Raw genomic sequence first — 23,419 nt, 5'->3', positions numbered from 1 at the left:
GTCACAGCAAGGGCTGGGGCCACTAAAGAGAGCCCAAGTCCACGTTTATATTAAAAACGTGTGCAAAGACAGTAGTGTTGAGTCAGGGAACAGCTTTTCGCAGCATTTCTACGTTGTTTCAGAGACCTAATGTAGATGCAGTTGCACTGAGGAAAGCATATAGGCTGTAGCAGCAAGAGCACTTTTCTGCCAGTGTAAGGTGTATCTCCACTGGGAGGCTGAGCATGGATAACTGTCCCACTAGACCGGTGAGCTGTTTCTAGTGTAGCTATGCCCTGCAAGGGCTGTTTCTGGGCTCGGAGACTGCCAAGTCTTTGGATTTGGTCTCCTTTATTTGAGTAAGCAGTGTTGTGACTTAAGTAAGGGTCTGGCAGTCGACTAGGACTCCTTGGTGCTGTCTCTTGGAGGAGGGAAGAGTTCTTAAAGAAATTGCATCGCTGGTCTTTGCCGCAGTGCCTTTCTCTATAAGAGGAGATGGTGAAAGGCCTTGATGTGGGCAGCACGGTGAGGATCTAATCCATCAGTGTTCAACAGGTGCAGGAAGACCGTGAAGCTGAAAGGTGCCATCGAAACACAAGCAGTCAGCAGAGCCAAGGCACCCTATGTTTTTCAATGTGATGCCAGTAGCCTAGCATCCTCCTAATTTCCTGTGGGTATCCATCAGCTGCTCACGCTCCAGTCTGCCAGCACCAGGGTATGAGCCGGATCAGTAAAATCATCTGTCACTCGGTCAAAACAAATAGGACGACCAAGCGTGACTTGAATGCTGTCTGTGGAAAGAGCAGGAACCAACAGGGAAAGGGTTGGTTCTGTTTCCAGCATGCGGCAAACGTGTCTCATCGCTTCAGAACCTCAGTCCCTAGACTCCTGCTGTGATATATAAGCTGGAGTCCTGGACAGAGAGAATGAAAAGCATGTTCAAGGAAGGAGCAAGTGGGAGAATTCCTCAGCGTGCGTGTGTGTGCATCTTCTGACAGGAGACACCAATTAAAATGCAGAGAGAGATGGCTGCAGGCCGCTGTTCCCAAACGGCCCAGCCCTGGGGAGGCCACAAGCATTGATAGTCCTGGCATCCACCTTCTGCTGATATCATTACCGTTGCTGGTGCCACAGGGTGTGCTGTGCAGCAGGGAGTCACCAGGAGAGAAGAGACTCAACAGCATTACTCTAGCAGGGCTAGAATGAAGGGCTGCGGGTGTCGCAGTTGTCCTTTCTGGCTCTCATCGGATGTTTCTAGCCCTTCCAATTATAGCAGCTCCCTGCACACTACGGCACAGTCAGTTTTCCAGAGTGGCTGTCTGACGGTATCGCAGAGCAGCAATTGCACGTGGATGCACTTGCACTTATGCACGGCACACACTGTTCTTGATCAGAGTCAGCTCCGGCAGGGGAGTTTGCGCTACAAGACTCCAGCCTTGGTCTACACTGACCTACAGCCACCGCAGCTTTCCTAAGGCTATGTTACTAGCATTTGCCACTCCCAGCAGACGGTTCTCATGCTAGCTTGCCAGTTTCTTGTGCGCTTCCCAGCTCACCTGGAGTGCACAGAGCAGTGAGGGAGGTTAGAGGTGTACTGTCTTCTCCTCCTACCTTTTGATATTCAGAATGTACATCAGACCTTTGCTCTAGTGAGGGTTTCTCTATGCTGGAAGCACTGCTGTAGTTCATACTTGCCATAGTGACAGAGATGTTACCAAGTCATTTCGGCACAGCACACATGACAGATGCATGTCTGTACAAACCCATGCTTGGAACAAAAATACACTCCCTGAGGTATTTATGGGTATACACATAGAGGCATGCACACAGAGAGACAAACATGCTAGCAAATACACACACATGTGTTAGGACATGCATAAACAGATGTCTTTGTATACATTGATCCATTCACCCAGGTATGTGAATGTGCATGCACGGATTGTGCAGTTGTGTTTGCCCACACACAGAAGTGCATATGCATACAGGCTCAGACATGCTTGACTCTGCATGCAAGTACACTGAACAGCTCCCACATACATGCGTTAACACATGCTTTTTCTTGAATTTTCTGTACCCATAGTGGTCTTTCTATATTAAAGCAGGATCTTTGATGTGAATGCTTTATAACATTTCAGCACTGTGCGCTCTGGGATGGTGATCCTCAGCCCACTAGTGACCATGGAGGTGCTGGGGGGAGGCCAGAGAAGGGGATGATAGATCCTGGATGTTAGATCTATTAATAGCTCTTGAATAGAAGGGTTGGAGCTGTTTCCTGTTGCATTGCTAAACCAATAATGGCAGATGTGGAGGGTAATGAATAGAGAGGATAGATCATGCTAGCTATAGCTGGTTCAGTGCTTTCCCTCTAAAGCTTCCACCCCTGCCCTGAAATACTGGACTAGACAGACCATTAGTCTGACCCAGTGTGGCACTTATATCCTGATATGGGGGGAAGGAGGGCAGTTAGCTGACTCCCGCAGGTCCAGACAGCATTGTGCTGGGAGTCTGTGCTGCCCTGCACATACTGCTTCCTGAACGAGAAACAACAGGGCTCCCTTATTGCAGGAGAGCTCTACACTAGCATGCATTACATTAACAACTATGGGAGAGCACACCAGGGCTAGCCCGCATAACTGCATGGTGCTGCTGTCCACTGACATAACACTGTGCTGAAGCTGCTACACAGCTATTTATAGTTTCATAGTAGTTAGGGGTCAGAAGGGACCTAAATAGATCATCTGGTCTGACTCTCCGCCACTGGCCGGAGCACACGACCCCAGCCAGGTGTTCATCCAAACTCTTTTTGAATTTACCCAGGGTAGGACCGAGGACCACTTCCCTAGGAAGTTGGTTCTGGATCCTAGCCACCCTAACAGTGAAATAATGCCTCCTAATCTCTAACCTGAACCTGTTCTCCAGCAGCTTCTGGCCATTGTTCCTCGTCACCCCAGGTGCTGCTGGGAGGAATAGGACCCTTCCTATTTGCTGCTGATCTCCCCTAACGAGTTTGTAGGCAGCCACCAAATCCCCACTCAGCCTCCACTTGCTGAAGTTGAACAGGTTCGGGTCCCTCAGCCTCTCCTCATAGGGCCTGCCCTGTTGCCCTCCAACCACGTGGACGGCCCTCCTCTGAACCCCCTCCAGGCAGGCCACATCCCTCTTAAAGTGCAGTGCCCAGAACTGGATGCAGTACTCCAATTGAGGCCGGACCAATGTCGCGTAGAGGGGGAGTATCACCTCTCTGGACCGGCTATATGTGGATCACATGGATCGGTGTGGGCTGCTGGATCAAAAAGAGTTGAGGACCACAGCTCTAAGGACATGGACAGATAAAACCATTGCCGCACTGTTGAAAGAGGGGATTGGCTGCGATTCAGCAGAATCCACTGTGGCTGCACTGTCTTTTCTCCTAATCCACAGGAAGTGAAGCTAAACCCTCATAATGTACCTCCTGTTCCATTCAGGGGGAGGTTCGTTTACTTTGGGATAGTAGTGGATAGACAAAATAATTACACTGGATCAGCTGGTGCAGGGTCTGAAGCAGTAAGACCCTCCTCCCCACCTTTAACAATGGTGTAACTGTGTATCTGTCCATGCCTTAGAGGAGCAGGAAGCTGATGGTGTGTACCAAAGCAAGATGCTGAATGTGTACTTCATAAATGGACTTTTAAGGCACATGAACAACAAATGGAAGGTACCCAAGAGACATTGGGTAGGCACGTACAGGTCATTTCCCTAGTAGGTTCCAGATAGGTCAGTGTCTAGGGGACTGGTAATGGGCACAGGGCGTCTGTCTTCACAGTACCAGTGGCAGTAGTGGTTGAAAGGCATTTGGGGTAGATCAGTCAACAGCCATTGTCACTAGGTCAGAGCCTTCTTTACAGCACTGATATACTAGAGTTGAGAAATGTTCACAACTCCTCATAGCAGCACCAGGATGGCATCAGAAGGCAGGGGACACTATCCAAGTAATTTGCCCAAGGTCACAGAGTGAGTCAGTGGCAGAGCCAGGAATCAAACACCTCATCATACTGCATGGCCCGTCCAACACAGTCCGGTGGGTGGAGAATTGGCTGGAGGGTCGCACCCAGAGAGTCGTGGTGGATGGGTCGGTTTCGACCTGGAGGGGTGTGGGCAGTGGGGTCCCGCAGGGCTCGGTCCTTGGACCAATACTTTTTAATATCTTCATCAGCGACTTGGACGAGGGAGTGAAATGTACTCTGTCCAAATTTGCAGATGACACTAAGCTATGGGGCGAAGTGGACACGCCGGAGGGCAGGGAGCAGCTGCAAGCAGACCTGGACAGGTTAGACAAGTGGGCAGAAAACAACAGAATGCAGTTCAACAAGGAGAAATGCAAAGTGCTGCATCTAGGGAGGAAAAATGTCCAGCACACCTACAGCCTAGGAAATGACCTGCTGGGTGGCACGGAAGTGGAAAGGGATCTTGGAGTCCTAGTGGACTCCAAGATGAACACGAGTCGGCAGTGTGACGAAACCATCAGAAAAGCCAATGGCACTTTATCGTGCATCAGCAGATGCATGACAAATAGGTCCAAGGAGGTGATACTTCCCCTCTATCGGGCACTGGTCAGACCGCAGCTGGAGTACTGCGTGCAATTCTGGGCGCCGCACTTCACGAAGGATGCGGATAATCTGGAGAGGGTCCAGAGAAGGGCCACTCGTATGGTTAAGGGCCTGCAGGCCAAGCCCTACGAGGAGAGACTAGAGAAACTGGACCTTTTCAGCCTCCGCAAGAGAAGGTTGAGAGGCGACCTGGTGGCTGCCTATAAGTTCATCGGGGGGGCACAGAAGGGAATTGGTGAGTATTTATTCACCAAGGCCCCCCCGGGGGTTACAAGAAATAATGGCCACAAGCTAGAAGAGAGCAGATTTAGATTGGATATTAGGAGGAACTTCTTCACAGTTCGAGTGGCCAAGGTCTGGAACAGGCTCCCAAGGGAGGTGGTGCTCTCCCCTACCCTGGGGGTATTCAAGCGAAGGCTAGATGTGTATCTAGCTGGGGTAATGTAGGCCCAGCACTCTTTCCTGCTTATGCAGGGGGTCGGACTCGATGATCTATTGAGGTCCCTTCCGACCCTAGCATCTATGAATCTATGAACCCCTCTGCCTTCCTGTGCTGATTCGTACAAGTCTGCAGAGAGGTCAAAGAGTGAATGAGCCCCAGAGGCTAAGCCACCTTCGAGGGGGTCCCAGTTGCAGCACATCAGCAGAGGGCTGTAGGAAGCAGGTGTCCTGTAGCTAAGCAGAGCCAGGACTGGCAGCCCAGCACTTTTCACCAGCCCTCACACTCACTGACAAGCTCACCTATCATTTGCCACTCCCCTTCCTTCACAAGCACTATAAAGCTCTACCTAGTATATCCACTTGCAGGTGTAACCTGGCTCCTGTCCAGGAGTATGCCCAGGATGTGGGGCTGAAGACAGACCTGGTGACCATGAATCCTTCAGTCATCCAGCGTGCCTTCGAGGACCTGGTGAATGACACGTGGAGAGAGAAGCTGCTCCAGCGCCTGCAAAGCCTCAATGGCAGCATCCTCTGGATCCCAGCGTTCATGGCCAAGGGGGGCAAGGAGCGCGTGGAGTGGGTCAACGAGCTCATTCTGAAACACCACATTGACGTCCGCACTGCCTACCCTTCGCTGCGCCTGCTGCATGCTGTCCGAGGGTGAGAGCTCCTGCCTTCAACGGGCCAAAGGGATTGCTTCCCCGCCTGACTCCCCGGGAAGCAGGGCTTTAGGAACTTGTGTTTGGGTCTCATCTATGCTCTGTTTGCTGCTGTGGGGTATACATGGGCATCCTAGTAGCCAGTGTCTCATGAACCACTAGAGCAAGAGAGCAGTGCTTTGGGCGAAGGGGACCTGAAGACTCTTCAGACCACAAGGAAGGTCTTTGCAGTGGGTAGTCCTTTGCTTTCTATCACCTGAAAACTGGGGTCTCCTACCTTGGTCCCATGGTCAGAAGTGTTTCTATCCCTGAAAGCAAACCTTGCCCCCAGTTTTCCCAGTCCTGTAGACCATCATTACTTTGTTGGCTGGATTTCAGACCTGTGTAACTTCCATGCCAGCTGTGTGGCATAGTCATGGTTTTCCTGTAATTAACCTGTTCTTCAGTTGACTTAGCTAGTGATTAAGCTTGTCACTCCTTCATTGCTGTGCCAAGGTCACAGTCACAGCCCTCTGGGAGTAGGCTGGATGTGCAGACTGGAGATGAGTTACAGGTCCTCTCAAGTCACCCAAATCTGTGAGGATGGAAGGTTGTGACCACGTGATGGTTATTTGGTAGTGGTCCGAGGGAAATCTCTTCAGTAGTTTCAGCCCATGTGTTAGGGCATATGCAAAGCTCATCGCCGTGACAGGCAACTTTGCTGCTGTTCTTAAATGACAGACACAGAGTTTGAAGGCCACTACCTTCCTCTTCTTCTGCCTGTGGCTAAGTCAGGGTGAGCTCCTGTGAGAGGAGCCTCTGTTGTATCTTCCCTGTGAATAGAATGACTTTGGGGATCTGAATCCAATTCTTTTCTTCTGTGTGAACAATGCAGATTCTTTCTCCTCTTTTATTTCTGTCTTATTTTTATATGTGTCCCTCCCCCTAGAAACATTGATGGCCTGACTATAATCAAAAGGTTTATGCTGCAAGCGGGGGCCATGCTTCTGTGATAAGGTCTCCTGCTAGTCCCATGGCAGGAAGGATGTCTACCCCTGGACTCTGGTGACATAGCACTGAGGGTTCCTCCTTTAAGCTTCCTGGCATTACAGGGTCAAAGGATGTAAGCCACGTTTCCCTTTTGTGAGGGACCTCCGATAAAACATGATGGTCTTATCATGCACTAAGCCATCATTACATAGATGTAAGATCATCACGTTGCAGTAATGCTGAGGACTTCAAACCAGTCTGCCAGCTGGGCTTGGAAGACATGGGCACAGCTATGAAATTCAGGACGGTCCTGTGGGCATGGGTCTGGGTGGTGACCTTTTGACACGGCAGAAATGTCATCTACCTGACCAAGTCCTGCCAGTATGAAAAGATCACAATGTGTGGCCCATACAATTATGTCAGCAATGCCCCCAGTGGAGCATCCGTTATTTTGGGAAAATGGTGCGACTCCAGCTGCAACAGGTTTCTTTCTGTTGTCAGAGTGTCTGACACGAGGGGGTTGTCTTACTCTTGGCAACAGCAGTCTTCATAGGGCAGACATGGCCAGAGAGAGCTGTGCTAGGATGGGAGGAATGGAGGAGCAGGTGTCACTTGGAAGTTTCTACGCTGTGGCTTGAGAGCTCAGGTTCACTACTGACCCCACTCATCCATGCTTGCTCCTTGTGTTGACCCTGGAAATGAGGCAGCAAGGCAGTCTGGGGGCTCAAGACCTAGGTTTCCATCATGCTCAAGAGCAGTGTCTTGGGGTATCGCCAGGGTACTCTCACTGCCTCATTCCTGGGTTGAGCAGTGCAGGTTGGCAGGTCTTAGTCCTTCAATAGTGGAGGTGGGCACTCTGACCCAGTGATGTAGATGTGGCTTCTGTGACACTATAGCATGGAAAAGTGGGAATTGGCCATGCACCTTGGGTGTAATCTGGGTCAGGTGAGTAGTGAGTGAGCTGCTAGGGAAACTGTTAGTGCCAGGGTGATACTTTCTCATGCGGCAGAGCGTGAGAATGGGGGTGTCCATGGCACAAGTGCTTGGCTGACCTCTGGTCACTCTGCATAGACAGAGAGGATATAAGGTTCATGCTCTAAAGCTGGCACAGGTGCAGCCCCTGCCTGGCAAGACCCTTGTACCTGCCCTTTCCCCCTACCCACTTCACACCCCTGCCTTGATCCTGCTCTGTGAGTCTTCCTCACCTCGCCCTTCTTCCCAAGCTAGTGGTTTTCCATTCCCTCATATCTGATTGGAGCTGTTTATAACCCTAGTCTGTCCCCGGGATGTAACTCTCAGTGCCAAGGGTGCCCTCAGAGCAACCTCTGGTACCAGAAAGGGGCTAGTTTTTATCAGGACAGAACCAGAGATCAATTAATTGGAGACCACCCCAGGTGTGTGACTCTGCACATGGCCACTTGAACAGGCAGCAGCCTTCCCAGAGCGAAGCAAAGAGCCTTTTCCCCCTGTTCAGATACATCCTGGTCCTGCTGTTCAGAGCTACCACAGGTGTGGCTGCAACTGAGCTTAAAATCACTCCTGCTTTCTCCTGGTGAGGCAGCTGTGTTGGAGGGTTGTTCAGGCACTGAAGGACTAGCTAGCTGGTGACTTGCTTTCAGGTAAAGAGTGGGAGGGAAGTGATCCCTTGAAACACAGGAGGGGAGAAGAAAATAACCCAAACCTTGAGCTATTTCCAGCTGTAATTGACTTACTTTCATCTGTCAAAATAGAATTAAGCTCCTGTAATAAGTCATTTAAATCAACAGGCTACTAATCCTGTGATTGCTCTGGTTCCCTGTGCCAGAAGCTTCCCACAGCGGGAGAGATTTGCAAGGGCCCGGCTGGGCTTCCTGAAGGGAGGAGAGCAGGGAGGAGACCCCATGGGTCTGTCTGGTGATGGATTTTCTCCCTGCTGTGACTGCTGGTACTTCACTGGGCTCTGCAGGACTATAGCCAGGAGCCTGCATGATGGGGCACTGGCAAAACAGTCATCCTGTCAAGCTAGACTGGAAGCCTGTGCCACAGACAAAAGCCTTGACAGGGACTGATTGATAGTGTGCTCCCCCACAAGCCTCCCAACATAAGCCAGATGCAGTGTGGGCAGGAGAAATAGCCTGGGTCTGCAGAGTGCAGCCGCTCGAGAGGAGGAGCTGGCAATCTGGAGGAAGTAAGGGGATGTAGGAGCAGCAAGGGTGGAAGGAAGGCAACCTCTGGCACTGGCAAGGGCAGGACAGGCTCTCTCGCCTGGAGCAATGGGGGACATGTTGGTGCCTTTCTGTTCTTAACCCCTGCTTCCGCTCTGCAGAGCTTGGTTCAATAGGGAGGGACAGTGTGGACTCTGGGGTTCCCCTGGGAAGGAGAAAGACAGGGTGGGAAGGGAGGTCCCTCACCCAGGCCTCTAACCACATGCTGTGACTATCAGTGCCAATCAGACCAGATATCTGGTGCAGTGCCTAGTGACAGCATCTGAATCCAGGAAGTCGATACCAAGGGGTGCTGCCTGGTGCTGCTGTGAGTGCTCAGTGTGGCCATGGCTCTGGGGCTTTGGAGCCTTGAAAAGTGATTTTGGTACATGCTGAAGGGACAAAGCTTGTAGATCCCTGTTGGCTTCCCCTGCAGCGAGGCACTGGGATGCCACTGAAAATTGCACCCTCAGGTAGGTTCAGGTGACACAGTGGGTCAGACCTCCACTGGGGGTGTCTTTTTTATGAAAGTGCCATGTGTCCAGTGAAGGAAGAGGAACAGAAGGGCAGTCCCTGGCACTTCCATTGATGAGGCATGGCTGGGATGAGTATGGCAGAAATGAGACAAGCCATGTAGAGCCAGCAGCTGCTCCTGATCAGAGCTAATTCAATTACAGCTCCAATGTCAGCTCTAGTTCACCAAAGAAGATCAACTCCATAGCCAGACAGGCTTCTGACCAACCCAGGGACATAAGGGGAGCAGCAGCTAACAGCTGCACTGGTGGCACACAGCAGCAGCCAGTTTGCTAGAGCAGCTGCTGCTACTTTTGTGCATCTCACCAAGTCGGTGCCCAGGGCAAGTGCCCCAGTCACCCTGCTTCATTCCACTACCGGACTGACCTGCCCTCCTGCACTGGCACTTCTACCTCTAAGTCCAGCATTGGGAGAACAGTGGGATGCTCAGTAATGACTATTGCAGTTAAAACACTACAAGGTCCTCAGACACTCAGGTCTAGGAAGGGACCCTGTGAAGGCCTCCTACAATGCTGGCTTTGAAACAAGCCAGAGAGCATCCAGGGATGGATGAGTTCCTGGTCTGTCCACAGTCATTGCATCCAAATGCAGGACAGAGACTAGACTGGAGATGGGCAGTAGGGCTGTGCGAAACAGCACTGTTATGTTTCGCCTTGAGTTTTGATGGTTCCATGGAACAGTGTTTCGTATCGAATTTCATTTAGAGTTGAAACAGCTGTTCTGTTCCATTCTGTTGAAACAGAAAGGCCGTTTCAACACTGTTTCAATGTTTTGCTGGGGGTGGGAAGTCAGCCCAGCTGGGCTGCTTCCTGCTTCCCCACGCTAGATCATGCCCCGGGCAGGAGGAAGTCCAGCATTATCTAGCATGGGGGCCCGGGTAGCAGCCCAGGTGGGCTGCCTCCAGCCCCCGGAGCGATCTAGCGTGGGGGATGGGAAAGCAGCCCAGCTGGGCTACCTCGTCGCTGCCTACTGAATCTTGCACTGGGGATGAGAAGTCACCCAGCTGGACAGACTTCCCATCCCCAGCCTATGGTCGAAAAGTTTCGACTTTTGAAACGTTATGAAGAGCCTTGTTTTGTTTCGAGGCTATTTCAACAGCCTTTGTTTCCTTCCAATTTTGCTGTTTCGACCTCGAAATTGATTGAAACAGTGTCAAAACGGAACGGCCAGTGAAATTTCGCACACCCCTTATGGGCAGACAGAGGCTGAGGCCAGACTCATTGTTAGACCCTCCATTGCTGGTGTTGGCATCTTCTCAGAGCTGAGGTTTACATGTGAGACCATGAATATAATGACCCTTCGGAGAGAGGAGTGGTAGGCTTAAACTTAACTTGTCTTGTAAGATGAGCCAAATTGATCTGGAAGTCATGTAGAAGAGAGAATATGACTGTCCTTCAGAGAAGGAGCCCCAACAGGTTGGGATTCTTGGAGACTCTATTGCACTTTGAAAAAAATAAGGGGTATCTTGTCCATATATTTTGCCTCTGTCAGTTCTTTCTTGAGTTTCAAAAGAAAACATTCTCAGTTCTCTGATCTACGGGAGTTAAAAATACCTGCTCTCTTCAACCCAGAACAGGGTGTATTTTGGTAGAGGCTAAGGTCAATTCTCTTCCTACAGTTTGGAAAGCACTTTGAGATCTTTCGGAATGGCAGGCACTGGAGTAAATAGAACATTTTCAGTGTTGTTTTCCATTATTATTATTATTATTATTATTATTATTAATAATGTCTGCTTCTCTGGATATGAACAGTCTTTAAATATTAGGTTGGACAGCTCTGTTGTCAAGCAAGGCATCAGAAATTGCAGATGACTTGGAGCAGAGAAGTGGCTTCTCCGTAGGGTTAGACACAACAAGCTGTGCACCCCGTGTTGTTCCAAGACTGGAGGTCTGAGTAGCTTGATAAGTAACTTGATGCCCAGAGCACAGAAGTGGACTGTCCCAGTTGTGAAATGGAATTTCTGGATTTAAGAGAGTGACCCCTCCTCAGATGTGTGGAGGTCTCTTGACCTGCATCCTGCTTTCTAAAACCATGCCTGCATTTCATGGCTTCTGGAGGATGTGAGTCACTCCTGCATGATGCTGTAAAATGTTTCCTGAACTATTCAGCTGGCAAGTGAAGTGTGGGGCTGAGTGTTTCTCTGCCTGGCTGGAAAACAAGCAGAGCCCCTGAAGTCATCTGTAAGTACCTCAAAAGAGACTTGCATTCTCAATGCCAAGCAGCTTCATTAGAGAAATGCATTTATGTGAGGCAGGAGAAAATAACAGAGTAGTTGAATTTAACCCAGACTGTATCTGGGGGGTTGAGTGTCACTGTTTTCATACAAAATTTGTGGACACTTTGACTCATATAATATAGTCTGGTATTTTTACCATGCCCATCATGCTGGTATCCTGGCGCTGGGCAGGTTCTAGTCTTAGTATTGAGACTCTCTTTCAGAAATAAATGAATAAACCATGGACCTAAACTGCTAGTCCAGAGCTCTTTTTAGGCTCAGCATCAGAGTAATAATTAACATAACTATTACCACCTTGGGGTAGGAGTTATCTTTTTGTTTTTGTAGATTCTGTCTGCGTAAAGTCTCTGAGATAAAGCCTGTCTGGTCTGTCCCCATAGCCATTTCCTCTAGGTTCTTATCAGCAGCTCTTTGCCTGGCTCTTTCCACCTCCATCCTTGCTCCCATGCTGCCCCTCACGTGTGAGAGGAACTCCCCATAAACAGCCACTCACCTATCTCTTGACATCCTTGCGATTCCTCCTAAAAACCCTCCATTTCTGTGATGCTGACAAAAAAACCCACCGGTTAAGGTGCTTAGATGCTGGGCTCATTGCTTATCCTGCCCATTGTTTCCATGTTCTTCTCTGTGGGCATGTCTGCACATGCAATTAATTCAAAGCAATAAATTCCAGCGCATATTGTGCCAGAGTTTATTGCTTCCAGATACACTTTTTGAGTGTGCTCCCAGGACCGCAGGTCAGAGCAGCCCCGGCTGGCAGAGGGCCCAGGGGGGTCAGCCTGCCAGCCCAGAGCTGGTCCGACCCTACTCAACGTGCTGCAGAAAGGCTGGCTGGGGCATTAGGGTGCTCCAGTGAAGGGCTAGCCAGCAGGTAACCCCCCCATACTGAAGCATCCTTATGCCCCAAACAGCTGGATCAGCATCTATATGTGCATCGCTGCACAGTAAATAACTTCGTAGTAGGATAGTACTTCTATTGCTAATAAACTCTGTCATAGGATCCTATGGCAGATTTTATTTGTTTACCCCAGCCTAATAAGACCATACATGTAGACGTGGAGACTTTACTACAGAGATAATGAGGCAGCTCCACAGTGACTGTCTTATGTAGACTTGCCCCGTTTGTCTCCAGCTGTTGCCTCTTGTCCTCTATTTATGCTGGAAGGTCTGTGAGGCAGTCATTTTCTGTTGTCTTTGTACGTCACATTGTACTACAAAGCCTGTTCTACAGGTAGAGCTCCTAGACACTATGGTAATACCAATAAACAATGATACTAGTGATGTGCCACCTGCCATGCAGTTAGTGTGCCTGGTGCTTTACAGATAAAGTCCTACATCAACAGTCTGCAGTTACAGCCAAGGCAGCAGACATAGAGGAGTAAGAGGGGATGTACCCCAGGAGGCATGCCTCCTTTCGTGGAGTGAGAGGGAAAGGTAGGCTCTATGGTAGCTCTCTTGCTAGCTACTTTCTTTCTCTCTCCTCTGTAAGGTAAGGCATTTGCATGGCTTTTCGCAGCAAAGAGTGAATGAAGTTTTCAAGGAAGAGTCGGAGCTCAAATTCTGAGTTTGAAGGAAGGAACTGAATGAAGAAAAAGCAGTGGAGTGGGACATAAGAGATTTCAGCCTCCATGTTTAGTAAATGCCAAGATGTTTATGACTAAATCAAGAGATGCTGATCCAGGATAGGTCTAGATGTCCCCTCTAGGCTTTCTTTTGTTTACATCAGATGGCTAAAGAAGGGCCAATGCTACACCCCACTTATAAGGATTTTGAAATCTCTGTACCTTGGTGCATTTAACTAATGGGTGTGGGGGGCTGGCTTGGCTTGGCTTGTCAGGGGCCTACTGTAAAACCCCAAACCCAAAATGGTCTAGTTCCACTTATACCAATCTCCAATGTAGATTTGATGAATTTATATTGCAATGTGCTGTTACACTTTTAGGGGTGGTACAGAAATCTAGACAGACAGGATAGGATTGGCAGATACTACCTCTACATTATGATCATAGCTGGCTTTTTGGTTCTAGCTGTGTTGTTCTTAGGACATAGGCAGGCAGGTTCCTAGGGTATATGTGATATCTTTTATTAGACCAACTAAGTAGTTGGAAAAAAGTTCTTGCAAGATTTTGGGTTCTGACTGCACCTGAAAGCTTGCAAAGAACTTTTTTCCAACTACTCAGTTGGTCTAATAAAAGATATCACATATACCCTGGGAACCTTGCCTGCCTTATGATCATAGCTGCATTATTGATACAGGTAGGCCACATACTGGACCAGAACCTGCTTTCAGCTATGCCAATATAAATCCAGAGTAACTCTCAACAGTTTCACGCCACACTGCAGCCAGTGTAACTGAGAGTAGAATTTGACTCACTCGTCTAACTAGAATATATATATATATAGCAGGCCAAAACTGTCCTCCTTCTAGACAAGAGGCCGATATCTCCTGGCCAGCATGTTTGTTTCTATATCACACCTTTTTAAATAAGCTGATTTAAAAGAGCCTGAAGTTACATTACTTCAGTGCTCTTGTAATGTAATTTCCTGGCTCATCTGAGTTCCATTTACTCATTCTAGTAGCTTGCTTCTGTCAGGATTTTTCTGCTCGGCCTCTCTTGTGAGTTTAGCAAAGTATGGGTGAAAGCCATGCCAGGGTTTTGTTGGACACAGAAGCATAGGGATAAGGCTGTGGCTGTGGCTGATGTCTATCTGTGAATCAGACCATGACACTCTAGTATTGAAGCTAACAACTGGCAGCCCACGGGGAGGATTTTTGCACTGAACTTTTCAACATGAATTAAGGACAAGCTCCACTCTCTGAATTCTGCATGTAGGATGATGCTGAGTAAAGATGAGTGTTAGAAGAGTGACTTGTAGCTCCTACAGAGCAGCAGGATAGAGGCTCTGCCACTGTTCTCAACCACAGAGAGGCTACTGTTTCACAACTGCCTACGATTTCAATTCCCAGAGCGCCTTTTATCAAGAAGGCTCTCAACCCACACTTGATGAGAGAAGTGCACTGTGCAGTGCCCACCTGTGTTGCTTTCAGAATGCAACTTCTTCTGGAGTGGGTACACCAGCTGTTGAACAGCACGCAGTAATGGCATGCAACATTTTAGGAGAGACAGTGCAACTTCATTGGAAGTTACCAGATGTCCTGGCAACTTCAGTGGAAGTTAATACCATCCCAGTTGCTCCAGCATCCTGGAGCTGTTCTCATTGAATTGGTTTTGGACAAATTATGCTCTGGGATTTCCTAGGAGGCCTTGTGGCCTCTAGGACTGCAGAGCCTCCTAGAGGCCTCAGGGGCTCTGTTTTAAAACTGTCTTCTCTAAAAGATGGTTTTGCCACGTGGGAGCAAAGAGTACTGACTAGTAAAGGCACAGTCACCTAGGAAAGCTCCAGCCCTGCTCCCAGCTGTTGTCTTCTTGGCTGCCATCAGTTTAATAGGTAATATGTCTTCCATAAAGCTATCTCCTTTCCTTACAAGGGATGGGCTGGGTGATCTAAAAGGGTTTTCTATATAATCATAGAAAATGAGGGTTGGAAGGGACCTCAGGAGGTCACATCTAGTCCAACCCCTGCTCAAAGCAGGACCAGCCCCAACTACATCATCCCAGCCAGGGCTTTGTCTAGCCAGGTCTTAAAAATCTCCAAGGATGGAGAGTCCACCACCTCTCTACTGTTCAACATCTTCATTAATGATGTGGACATTGGAGTCAGGAGTGGACTGGCCAAGTTCGCCGATGACACCAAACTTTGGGGCAAAGCATCCACGCCAGAAGATAGGTGGGTGATCCAGGCTGACCTGGACAAGATCAGCAAATGGGCAGACGAGAACCTGATGGTGTTTAACACCGAAAAATGCAAGGTTCTCCACCTTGGGAGGAAAAACCTGCAGCACCCTTATAGGCTCGGCAGTGCTACGTTGGTTAGCACTACAGAAGAAAGAGACTTGGGGGTCACCATTGACCACAAGATGAACATGAGCCTGCAATGCGATGCTGCGGCTAGTAAAGCGACCAAAATGCTGGCGTGCATCCATAGATGCTTCTTGAGCAAATCCCGGGACGTCGTTCTCCCCTTGTACTCGGCCTTGGTGAGGTCGCAGCTGAAGTACTGCACCCAGTTTTAGGCTCCACAATTCAAAAAGGATGTGGAGAAGCTTGAGAGAGTCCAGAGGAGAGCCACGTGCCTGATCAGAGGTCAGGAAAACAGATCTTACGATGACAGGCTGAGAGTCATGGGACTCTTTAGCCTGGAAAAGCGCAGGCTCAGGGGTGATCTGATGGCCACCTACAAGTTTATCAGGGGTGACCACCAGGATCTGGGGAAACATCTGTTCACCAGAGCGCCCCAAGGGATGACGAGGTCGAACGGTCACAAACTCCTGCAAGACCGCTTCAGGCTGGACATAAGGAAGAATTTCTTTACTGTCTGAGCCCCCAAGGTCTGGAACAGCCTGCCATCAGAGGTGGTTCAAGCACCTACATTGAACACCTTCAAGAGTAAATTGGATGCTTATCTTGCCGGGATCCTATGACCCCAGCTGACTTCCTGCCCTTTGGGCAGGGGGCTGGACTCGATGATCTTCCGAGGTCCCTTCCAGCCCTAATGTCTATGAAATCTCTGGGTAACCTGTTCCTGTGTCTTACTATGCTCCTCATGAGGAATTTCTTCCTAATATCTAACCTGAACTTCCCTTGCTGCAACTTGAGACCCTTGCTCCTTGTTCTGTCATCTGCCACCACTGAGAACAGTCTAGCTCCAGTCTATCTGTTATTATTACAAGCCTATATAAAAATAGTTTCAGCCAGTTTTTGCTGGCCAGCAGCATTCACTCCCCCTGTCTGCGAATGCTGCTTCAGCCTCTGAAGATTTATTTGGATACCTGATACCATGATACCTTCTGAGGAAGGTGTCGGCTGCTAGGAAGGGCTCAGGGAAGGACGGTATCACGTTGCAAGATTGCTCTTAGCTCCCCCCTTTAATTGCTGTCTGTTTCCTTAAAGTGTTGCAGTTAATGGTTACGGTGACTGGTATAGCCAATTTGAAAAATAATTACTGCCTTCCTCGAGCTTACCTCGCCTCCTAATTAAAATCCCAGACCTCGCATATTAAAGGTGTGCTGTTGACATAGCGTCCCATGTGCGCTCAGACAACCTCATTTGGATTTGCAAAATTAATTAGTTTTTGTTTCAGTCCCCAGCTGTCCTCCCAAAACGGGAACAGGGCATGCGCCAGTAATGCGGACACCATCTAATGTGACCAGAACAGCAAAAGAGATAAGAGAGCAATTTGTTCCTGCATAGCTCAAGTGGCTGCTCATACAAGCTCCTCATTAAGTAGGACCCCATGTCCTTCCAAGAGCTCACTGGAGGAGTCTTCGTTTCCTGAAAAGCAAGGAAGACATGTGTTCTCCACAGTGCAGCCAGTCCTGTGGCTTGACTGCTACCCTGGACCTCATTCATTTCAATGCATCCATTTCCTTCCCTATCTCAGGGACAGCTCGGAGTTGGAGCTTGTTCTCCAGGCCATGTCATCCCAGCCCCTCAGCACTGGAGCAGCAAGTGCCTTTCCCCCTGGCACCAGCAGATCGTTATACGTAGAGAGGTTTATTGCCCCATATCCCACCCACAAGGAAAATGCCACTGACAGGTCATAAGTAGCTAGTATGCCTCTGCGTTTTGTCGTGTAACAGCCCAAGGTGTGGCCCAGTGAAAAGCTATTAAGACATTCATATTAGACTAGCAGAGATGGTGAAGCTAATTTTGAGGCCATTAAGTTGTATGGGACCAAGTCATCCCTGATGTAACTCCACTGAAGTCAACGGATAAATGTGACTTTATGAATCTTCCCATAAGGATGATTGTGGTAGTTTCATTGGTGAACAACTTGTCTCTGACGCACAGTATTAAATGGCTGCAGTAAAGTCTCATTTCTCTCCTTGCCTTAGCAGCCCAATGGCAGACCTTTGGACTGTGGCTTAAAATACACAGGCACCTTGTTTCATAGCCTTGTGGTTCTTTACAATAGCAGGGTTTGCCTTCTTGACACTACAGCACATGGGTTTGGGCAAGTCCAAAAAAATCCAGGGACAGTTTCTCTGAGCAGAGGGCTTGGGAAGAAACCACATCCTGGATTTCTCTGTTATTCGCTGCAAGTACCTCACTTCTCAAATACTGGCTGCCAAGGAGCTGAATCATTCCAAGTGGCAGCACCTTCCTGAGCTGTTCCTGCCGGAAGTAGCAAATCAGAGTGCTTTTCCACAGCCCCAGGAGCTCTGGTACAGCTGATGGTGGTTACCAGCCAGCCGTCACTGCAGACAGCCCACAGGAAAGCAAGACTTTTTGCATGCCCTTAGAGTGGTCTGAGAACCCATGAGGTTATCTGCCAGATTCACTCCACCTTCAAAATGTTACTCCCCAGCTCACCTGGGGCAAGTTGCTTTTTCCCCATCTATTTGAAGATGGGCAGGTAGATTTGTGCCTGCCCTGGTAAATTCTAATACCTCTTGTGCAGAGATCACTTTCAGGACTTAGGCTGTGATCTGCACAGGCCACCCCAGTATCCAAACCCTGACACCCACACGGATCCTATGAAAATCACTGTAACTGCACCTGTATGGAAGGGCTTGCAGGAGGATGCATTTGCTGATCAGGACCCAAGAGAGAAGAGTTGATATTCAAATTGCTAGAAGGACTCAGAGAAAGACCTCACAGAGCTGCTGAAAACCATCATCAGCCTTGCAGGCAGAGTCACCTGAAACTCATTATTTCTGAAAACTTTACTACGAATTATCCATGGGCACCTAAAGTGAACACGCACCATGGCAAGTGTTTGAACAGGTTCCCCATGGCCTCTCGGGAAGTGCAAGCCAGGAACGATCACAGGCCAGCTGCAGCTTCAGGAACTGCAGGAAGCTCTGTCTGCAGCCAGGGACACCAGCTGTAGAGCATGGCCAATATCAAATGTGACCGAGGGGAAGCATACACCCTGGGGAGATTTTCCAGCCTCCTACCTCTTTCCTTTTACTGTGGTTTTTATAGCAAAACATTCTCTGCTCAGCAAGTAGCTACTCTAAGCTGTCAAACTGGTAACATCCCTTATTACAGTACAAGAATACCACCCTGTTTTCCAACAACAGCCCAAAACACCCCCCTAACAAAGGGCTTTCTGCTGGCTTTTGGCCCATTGCTACAGGATGTTATTTCCACTCATTCTCTCTGCTATCTCTCACAAAAATTAATGTAGTAGTCGAAAGTGATGGCCCCAAACCACTCCTGCAACTCTCTGCTGCACAGCTTTAGTCTGTCATTAACACCAGAATATTGTGGTTGTGTTTGAGTAAGGGACCATTAGGTGCCGTAGCCAACAGCCGCATTTTTCAGGATTCTCAGCATGACGATCTCTAATGCAAAGCCAGATATTTCCACAACTCCATTACATTTATTATTAGAGTAAATTCATCATGCCTCAGTGAGAATGATGAGGCATTTAAGTTATTTATTGGGTGTGGGGAGGGGGTTATTAAAGGCATCCATGATCCCATCTCTAGTATTAATCATTGGATTGGTCTGTAATATTGATCTCCATGTCGCTTGCAAAATAATTGTAAAGTGAAGTACTGAAAGCCACCACTGAAGGAGATTTGTTATTCACAAATCATTACAGAGACATAAGGTACTTGAATATGGTAGTGACAAGCGTGATGTCAATGCCTCGACAGACAGACAGACTGGCAGGAAATGTTTATTCATGAAGAAAACGCAGCAGAGGTTATTTCTTGGCAAGCGGGACGATTACATCAATCAAACATGTCTGGGTTTTGAATCTGCCTTCGGCAGAGTGCAAGCAGGTGTCATGCACGTGACACGGCGGGGGGAAATATCACAAACAACAGGCTTGTGTTTTCTCTTCCCCTCCAGGTACTGGCTCACAAACAAAGTGCACATAAAACGACCCACCACTGGCCTGCTCATGTACACCCTGGCCACCCGCTTCTGCAACAAGATCTATCTCTATGGCTTCTGGCCATTTCCTCTGGACCAGAACCAGAACCCTGTCAAGTACCACTACTACGACAGCCTGAAGTATGGCTACACCTCTCAGGCCAGTCCGCACACCATGCCCTTGGAGTTCAAAGCCTTAAAGACGCTGCACCAGCAGGGAGCCTTGAAACTGACTGTGGGAGCATGCGACGGGGCCACGTAAGACAGGCCACCGCGCTCGTGTTCCTGCAGGCTACACACCACAGGAGACTGGGGGAGGGGGAGGAAAGGACAAGTGGTGGCTAGTGGGGTTGGTTTTCTTTGTTAACGCGCAGAACAGTGACAAAAATATATATACGTGGTACCTATATATATTGACCTGAGTATTATAACTGTTTGGTGTTCACCAAGGAAGGGACAGATGAGTTGCAGGAAGGTCTGAAACGGCTTTGCCTCGGGCTGGCTAAGCTCAGCAGGAAGGTAGTTCTACGATGCGAAGGTTGCCTTGGTTTGTACGGATGTGTTAGGGCAACGGTAAATATTAGGCCATTTGTCGTGACTGGTCCAAGGTTGGTAGTTAGTTAGTTTGACCAAGAACCCAGGTGCTGGCACTTCTCAGTAAGTAGTGTTCTTGGCTCAGTGCTAATGGTAGGGCTGTGGGGGGAGCGGGGAGGGGAGGTTTGCTTGTGGCTTCACAGCTGAGGGGTTGCCTGAGTGACTGGACAGGAACGGAGAAACGCAGTCGGGCCCAGCTGAGAGCTGCTGCACCTTCAGTCCAGCGGGCCTGCCCTGCTGCCTCCGGTGAACGGCGCGCAGTATCTTCCAGGTGGTCACCAGTCAAGATCCATCCCAGTGGTTCAGGCTGCAGCCTGTGTGGAAAGACCACTGGGCTGCGAATGCAGCCTTCGAGATGCAGCCTGAGACTCCAGGAACCCCCGAAAGGGGCTCTCAGTGGTGTGCTGGTTAAAATCAGATTTGCAGCTGTTGCATTGAAAGGAGGCCTGAGGCCTTCAAGGAGACAGCGCAGTTGATGTTGTATAAAAGACTGGGCAGATGCTCTCCAAAGGGTGCTGTGTTTGTGCTTTTCTCTTTCTCTCCTAAGGAACTACTAGTAAAAAGCAACGGCGCTGGGATGTAGCTGGAAGGCTGCTGCAAACCAGCAGTCAGTCTGAGGGGTTCAGCAGTGCCAAAGTCGAAGGGACTGATCTTCTGTCAGAACTCATGAAAACCAGAAGCACACTTAGCTCCTCATTCCCAGTGGCTACCTGTTAAACAGGCCGCCCCACTCCAAAAAATGGGCAACGGGATTGTGACCCAGTCAAGCAGAAAGATCAAAAGTGAGGGCTGGAAGTGAGCCTGCCAAGACTGAATCCCAGAGGTTGGTCTTCACCCTTGCGGAAAGAACCAGCAGAAGGTCTGTGGACCGCTTAAGTCCAAGCTAACTTATACTGGAAAGGCTTGAATACAACTCATGCAGGCCTCATGCTGGCCTACTTACACAGGAGTGGAAATCACCCATTTTTTCAAGAAATTCTAAGTAAAACCCACCTCTGTGTTAGCAACAAGATCTACTTTATGACAGAGAAATGGTTCTAAAAACCAAGTTTGCTTGCCAACACTGGCTTTTCCATCTTGTTGTTTGACCTTGAACCAAGATTGGGCAGGTCTATTCTAATGTCATTCCCTGATGTCTGTTTGGAGGTTCAGGAGGTTTAAGATCAGCAAGTGCCATTAAAGAAGTTTATCTTTAATCGTGAAAGAGCTCTGGTTTGCACTAGGCACATGCTTCCATGCTTTCCATCCAGTGTTTTCAAGTTAAGCTAATTGACATTGTCCCTTTATAAATCCAAATGCCTACCACCACATTGAAAAGGCAGAGCTGCATGGTTGTATCTCTACAAAATGCCCCACCTTCACCAGCAGCAGCAATGAAAGTGCACTGCATTGCTCCAGACGTACTGTCTTCTAAACAGAAGTGATGTAGCCATGTCCACTCAGGCTAACCTACACCACTGAGTGGCAGTACCAGTTAGCCTGTCTCCATGCTAATTAGCCAGCCTGTGCGGCCATGTTCCCAGCTCAGCAGGCAGCCTGTCTGAAGGAGTGCCGCATGCTTGTGGGTACTGTCACCTGGGGCAGGAATTTTATCATATAGACAAAGCTTGAGTCAGGTTTAGGAGTGGTGGAATTGCCATACCGTCAGCATCTACTCTGGTAGCTAGTCTCAAGCCCAGATGCTTGTAACACCGCAGCAGACTAATTGTGGACTAATCTGCCCCAAGGGGATGTTTCTTCCCAACCCAAGGAAATGATCTGCCTGAGGCTTTTTTTTTTCCAAGCTGAACTTTGGCCTTAACAATTAGCTTCAGCTTGATTTGGTGAATGTGCATCCTACCTTGAACCTTATTTCAACTTAATTGCTTGTATTTTTTAAGAGGGGAGGGAGGGCGGAAGAAATTACTTAAAAAAAAAGCAAGTGGGTCTTGCAAACTTCCGCGGCATCACACAGTTAATGAATGGTTGCTCAAGACAGAACATTCCCTGGGGATTCATGCCCAGCCAGGAGGAGGTGATGGCTAAAATGGAAATTGCCAGACTGTTAATAGAAGATTTTTACTGATCCTCTGGGGACAGGCCTGAGCCAAGGTAGTGATTGCTGTTATCAAACCTTTTTAAAAAAATAAAATAAAGTAACATAAACAGTGTGAGCTTTATTTTTAAACGGATTAGAACATACGCGGCTACCAGAGCAAACAGCCCAGCTGCTGTCTCGAGAAGGAGTACAGGCCATTTCCCTTGCGTGGGGAAGTGGAGAGCAGTGCTGTAACTACCTGGGGGGAGAGTAGACCACCGAGCCCCATCACTAATTTGAGGCAGTGGAAGAGAGGTGGCCACCGCTGCTTCACCAGCCTCTGCCACCACCCAGAGCTCAGAAACTGCTTATTATGCCTTTGCATAATAAGCCTTTGGGGGGGTGGGGGGCTTTGTAAGGAAGCTGTTTTGCTACTTAGAGAGGCATGGATATTACTTAAAGTCTTCCTGGGGGGTAGTTTAAAATACCAATGAGCTCCCCATGTGGCTCGTAGAGATTGCAGAGATCTCTCCAGGGGCAATGCATATTTGGTGGCTTTAAGGAAAACAATGGGTTTGTTTTCTTGGCTCACATGTCACATATTCCTGGGCCTTCTTCTCTGCTGATTCAAAGGACATGCCAGATGTATGCAAAGCAACACGGCAGCAGGCTGAAACTCTCAGCACCATGTCTGTTCCTGGAACTGATCCCGGTTCCCCAGTGCTGCAAGAAAATATACTAAGCCAAGAGTGAAATTCTGTGCTCATTTAAATCAATGGCAAAACTTGTTTCAGTTCAGTGTGATCAGTACCGGTGGTTTAAAGCAATGATTCTCCATTATGATATAATCAGGAGCAGAAAAATCGTAGTTTGGACCTGCCAGTTTTATCTGTGTGCACAAAAGCCTGCCGGCTTTAGTGGGCTCTGGGTCAAGTCTTATAACCCAGTCCCAGGAAACAGTACTCAGTTTAGTGCTACTTCTAGGCACATGGCATCTGAAGCACTGGGGGGATAGCTATTGCCAATGAGTTGAAAACCCCACTGGAAACCAGCTTTAGCGTCCCTGCTTTAATCAAATGTCCAGGGAAGCCAGCACAACACATTGCAGCCGCTGAGACCAAACAAGGCACTGAAGCAGGTTGGCTGTTTGTTAGAGGATAGATGGGTATTTGGGGTTTTGCTTTCCCCTCAGTATCACGGCTAACGCTGGGTGAGCGCTGGTTGGTTTTCTCAGCTGAATGGAGACAGAAAAGAGGTGGGAGCATTGGT

The 23,419-nt window shown here is 48.8% G+C and overlaps 1 protein-coding gene across 2 annotated transcripts in view; it reads left to right on the top strand.

Moving 5' to 3' along the window:
* The window catches only part of ST8SIA2 (ST8 alpha-N-acetyl-neuraminide alpha-2,8-sialyltransferase 2), a 39,885-nt gene extending 17,607 nt beyond the window's left edge, over window positions 1–22,278 (top strand). The window contains exons 5-7 of one of the 2 annotated variants that reach the window (XM_090028582.1): window positions 5,373–5,666; window positions 19,516–19,797; window positions 20,681–22,278. In XM_090028582.1, the coding sequence (XP_089884708.1) occupies window positions 5,373–5,666; window positions 19,516–19,797; window positions 20,681–20,690 (586 nt within the window). In that variant the 3' untranslated portion in view covers window positions 20,691–22,278. Of the gene's footprint in view, window positions 1–5,372; window positions 5,667–19,515 lie in introns of both variants that reach the window. The other variant, XM_090028583.1, reaches the window with a different exon arrangement.
* Window positions 22,279–23,419: the final 1,141 nt, after the last annotated feature.

The sequence above is a fragment of the Crocodylus siamensis genome, chromosome 15, assembly GCF_052110815.1.
Source record: "Crocodylus siamensis isolate JL-2025a chromosome 15, ASM5211081v1, whole genome shotgun sequence".
In the NCBI taxonomy this organism is placed as follows: Eukaryota; Metazoa; Chordata; order Crocodylia; family Crocodylidae; genus Crocodylus; species Crocodylus siamensis.
The sequence above is the reverse complement of the archived record's forward strand: the minus strand, read 5'-3'. Positions and strand labels throughout refer to the sequence as shown.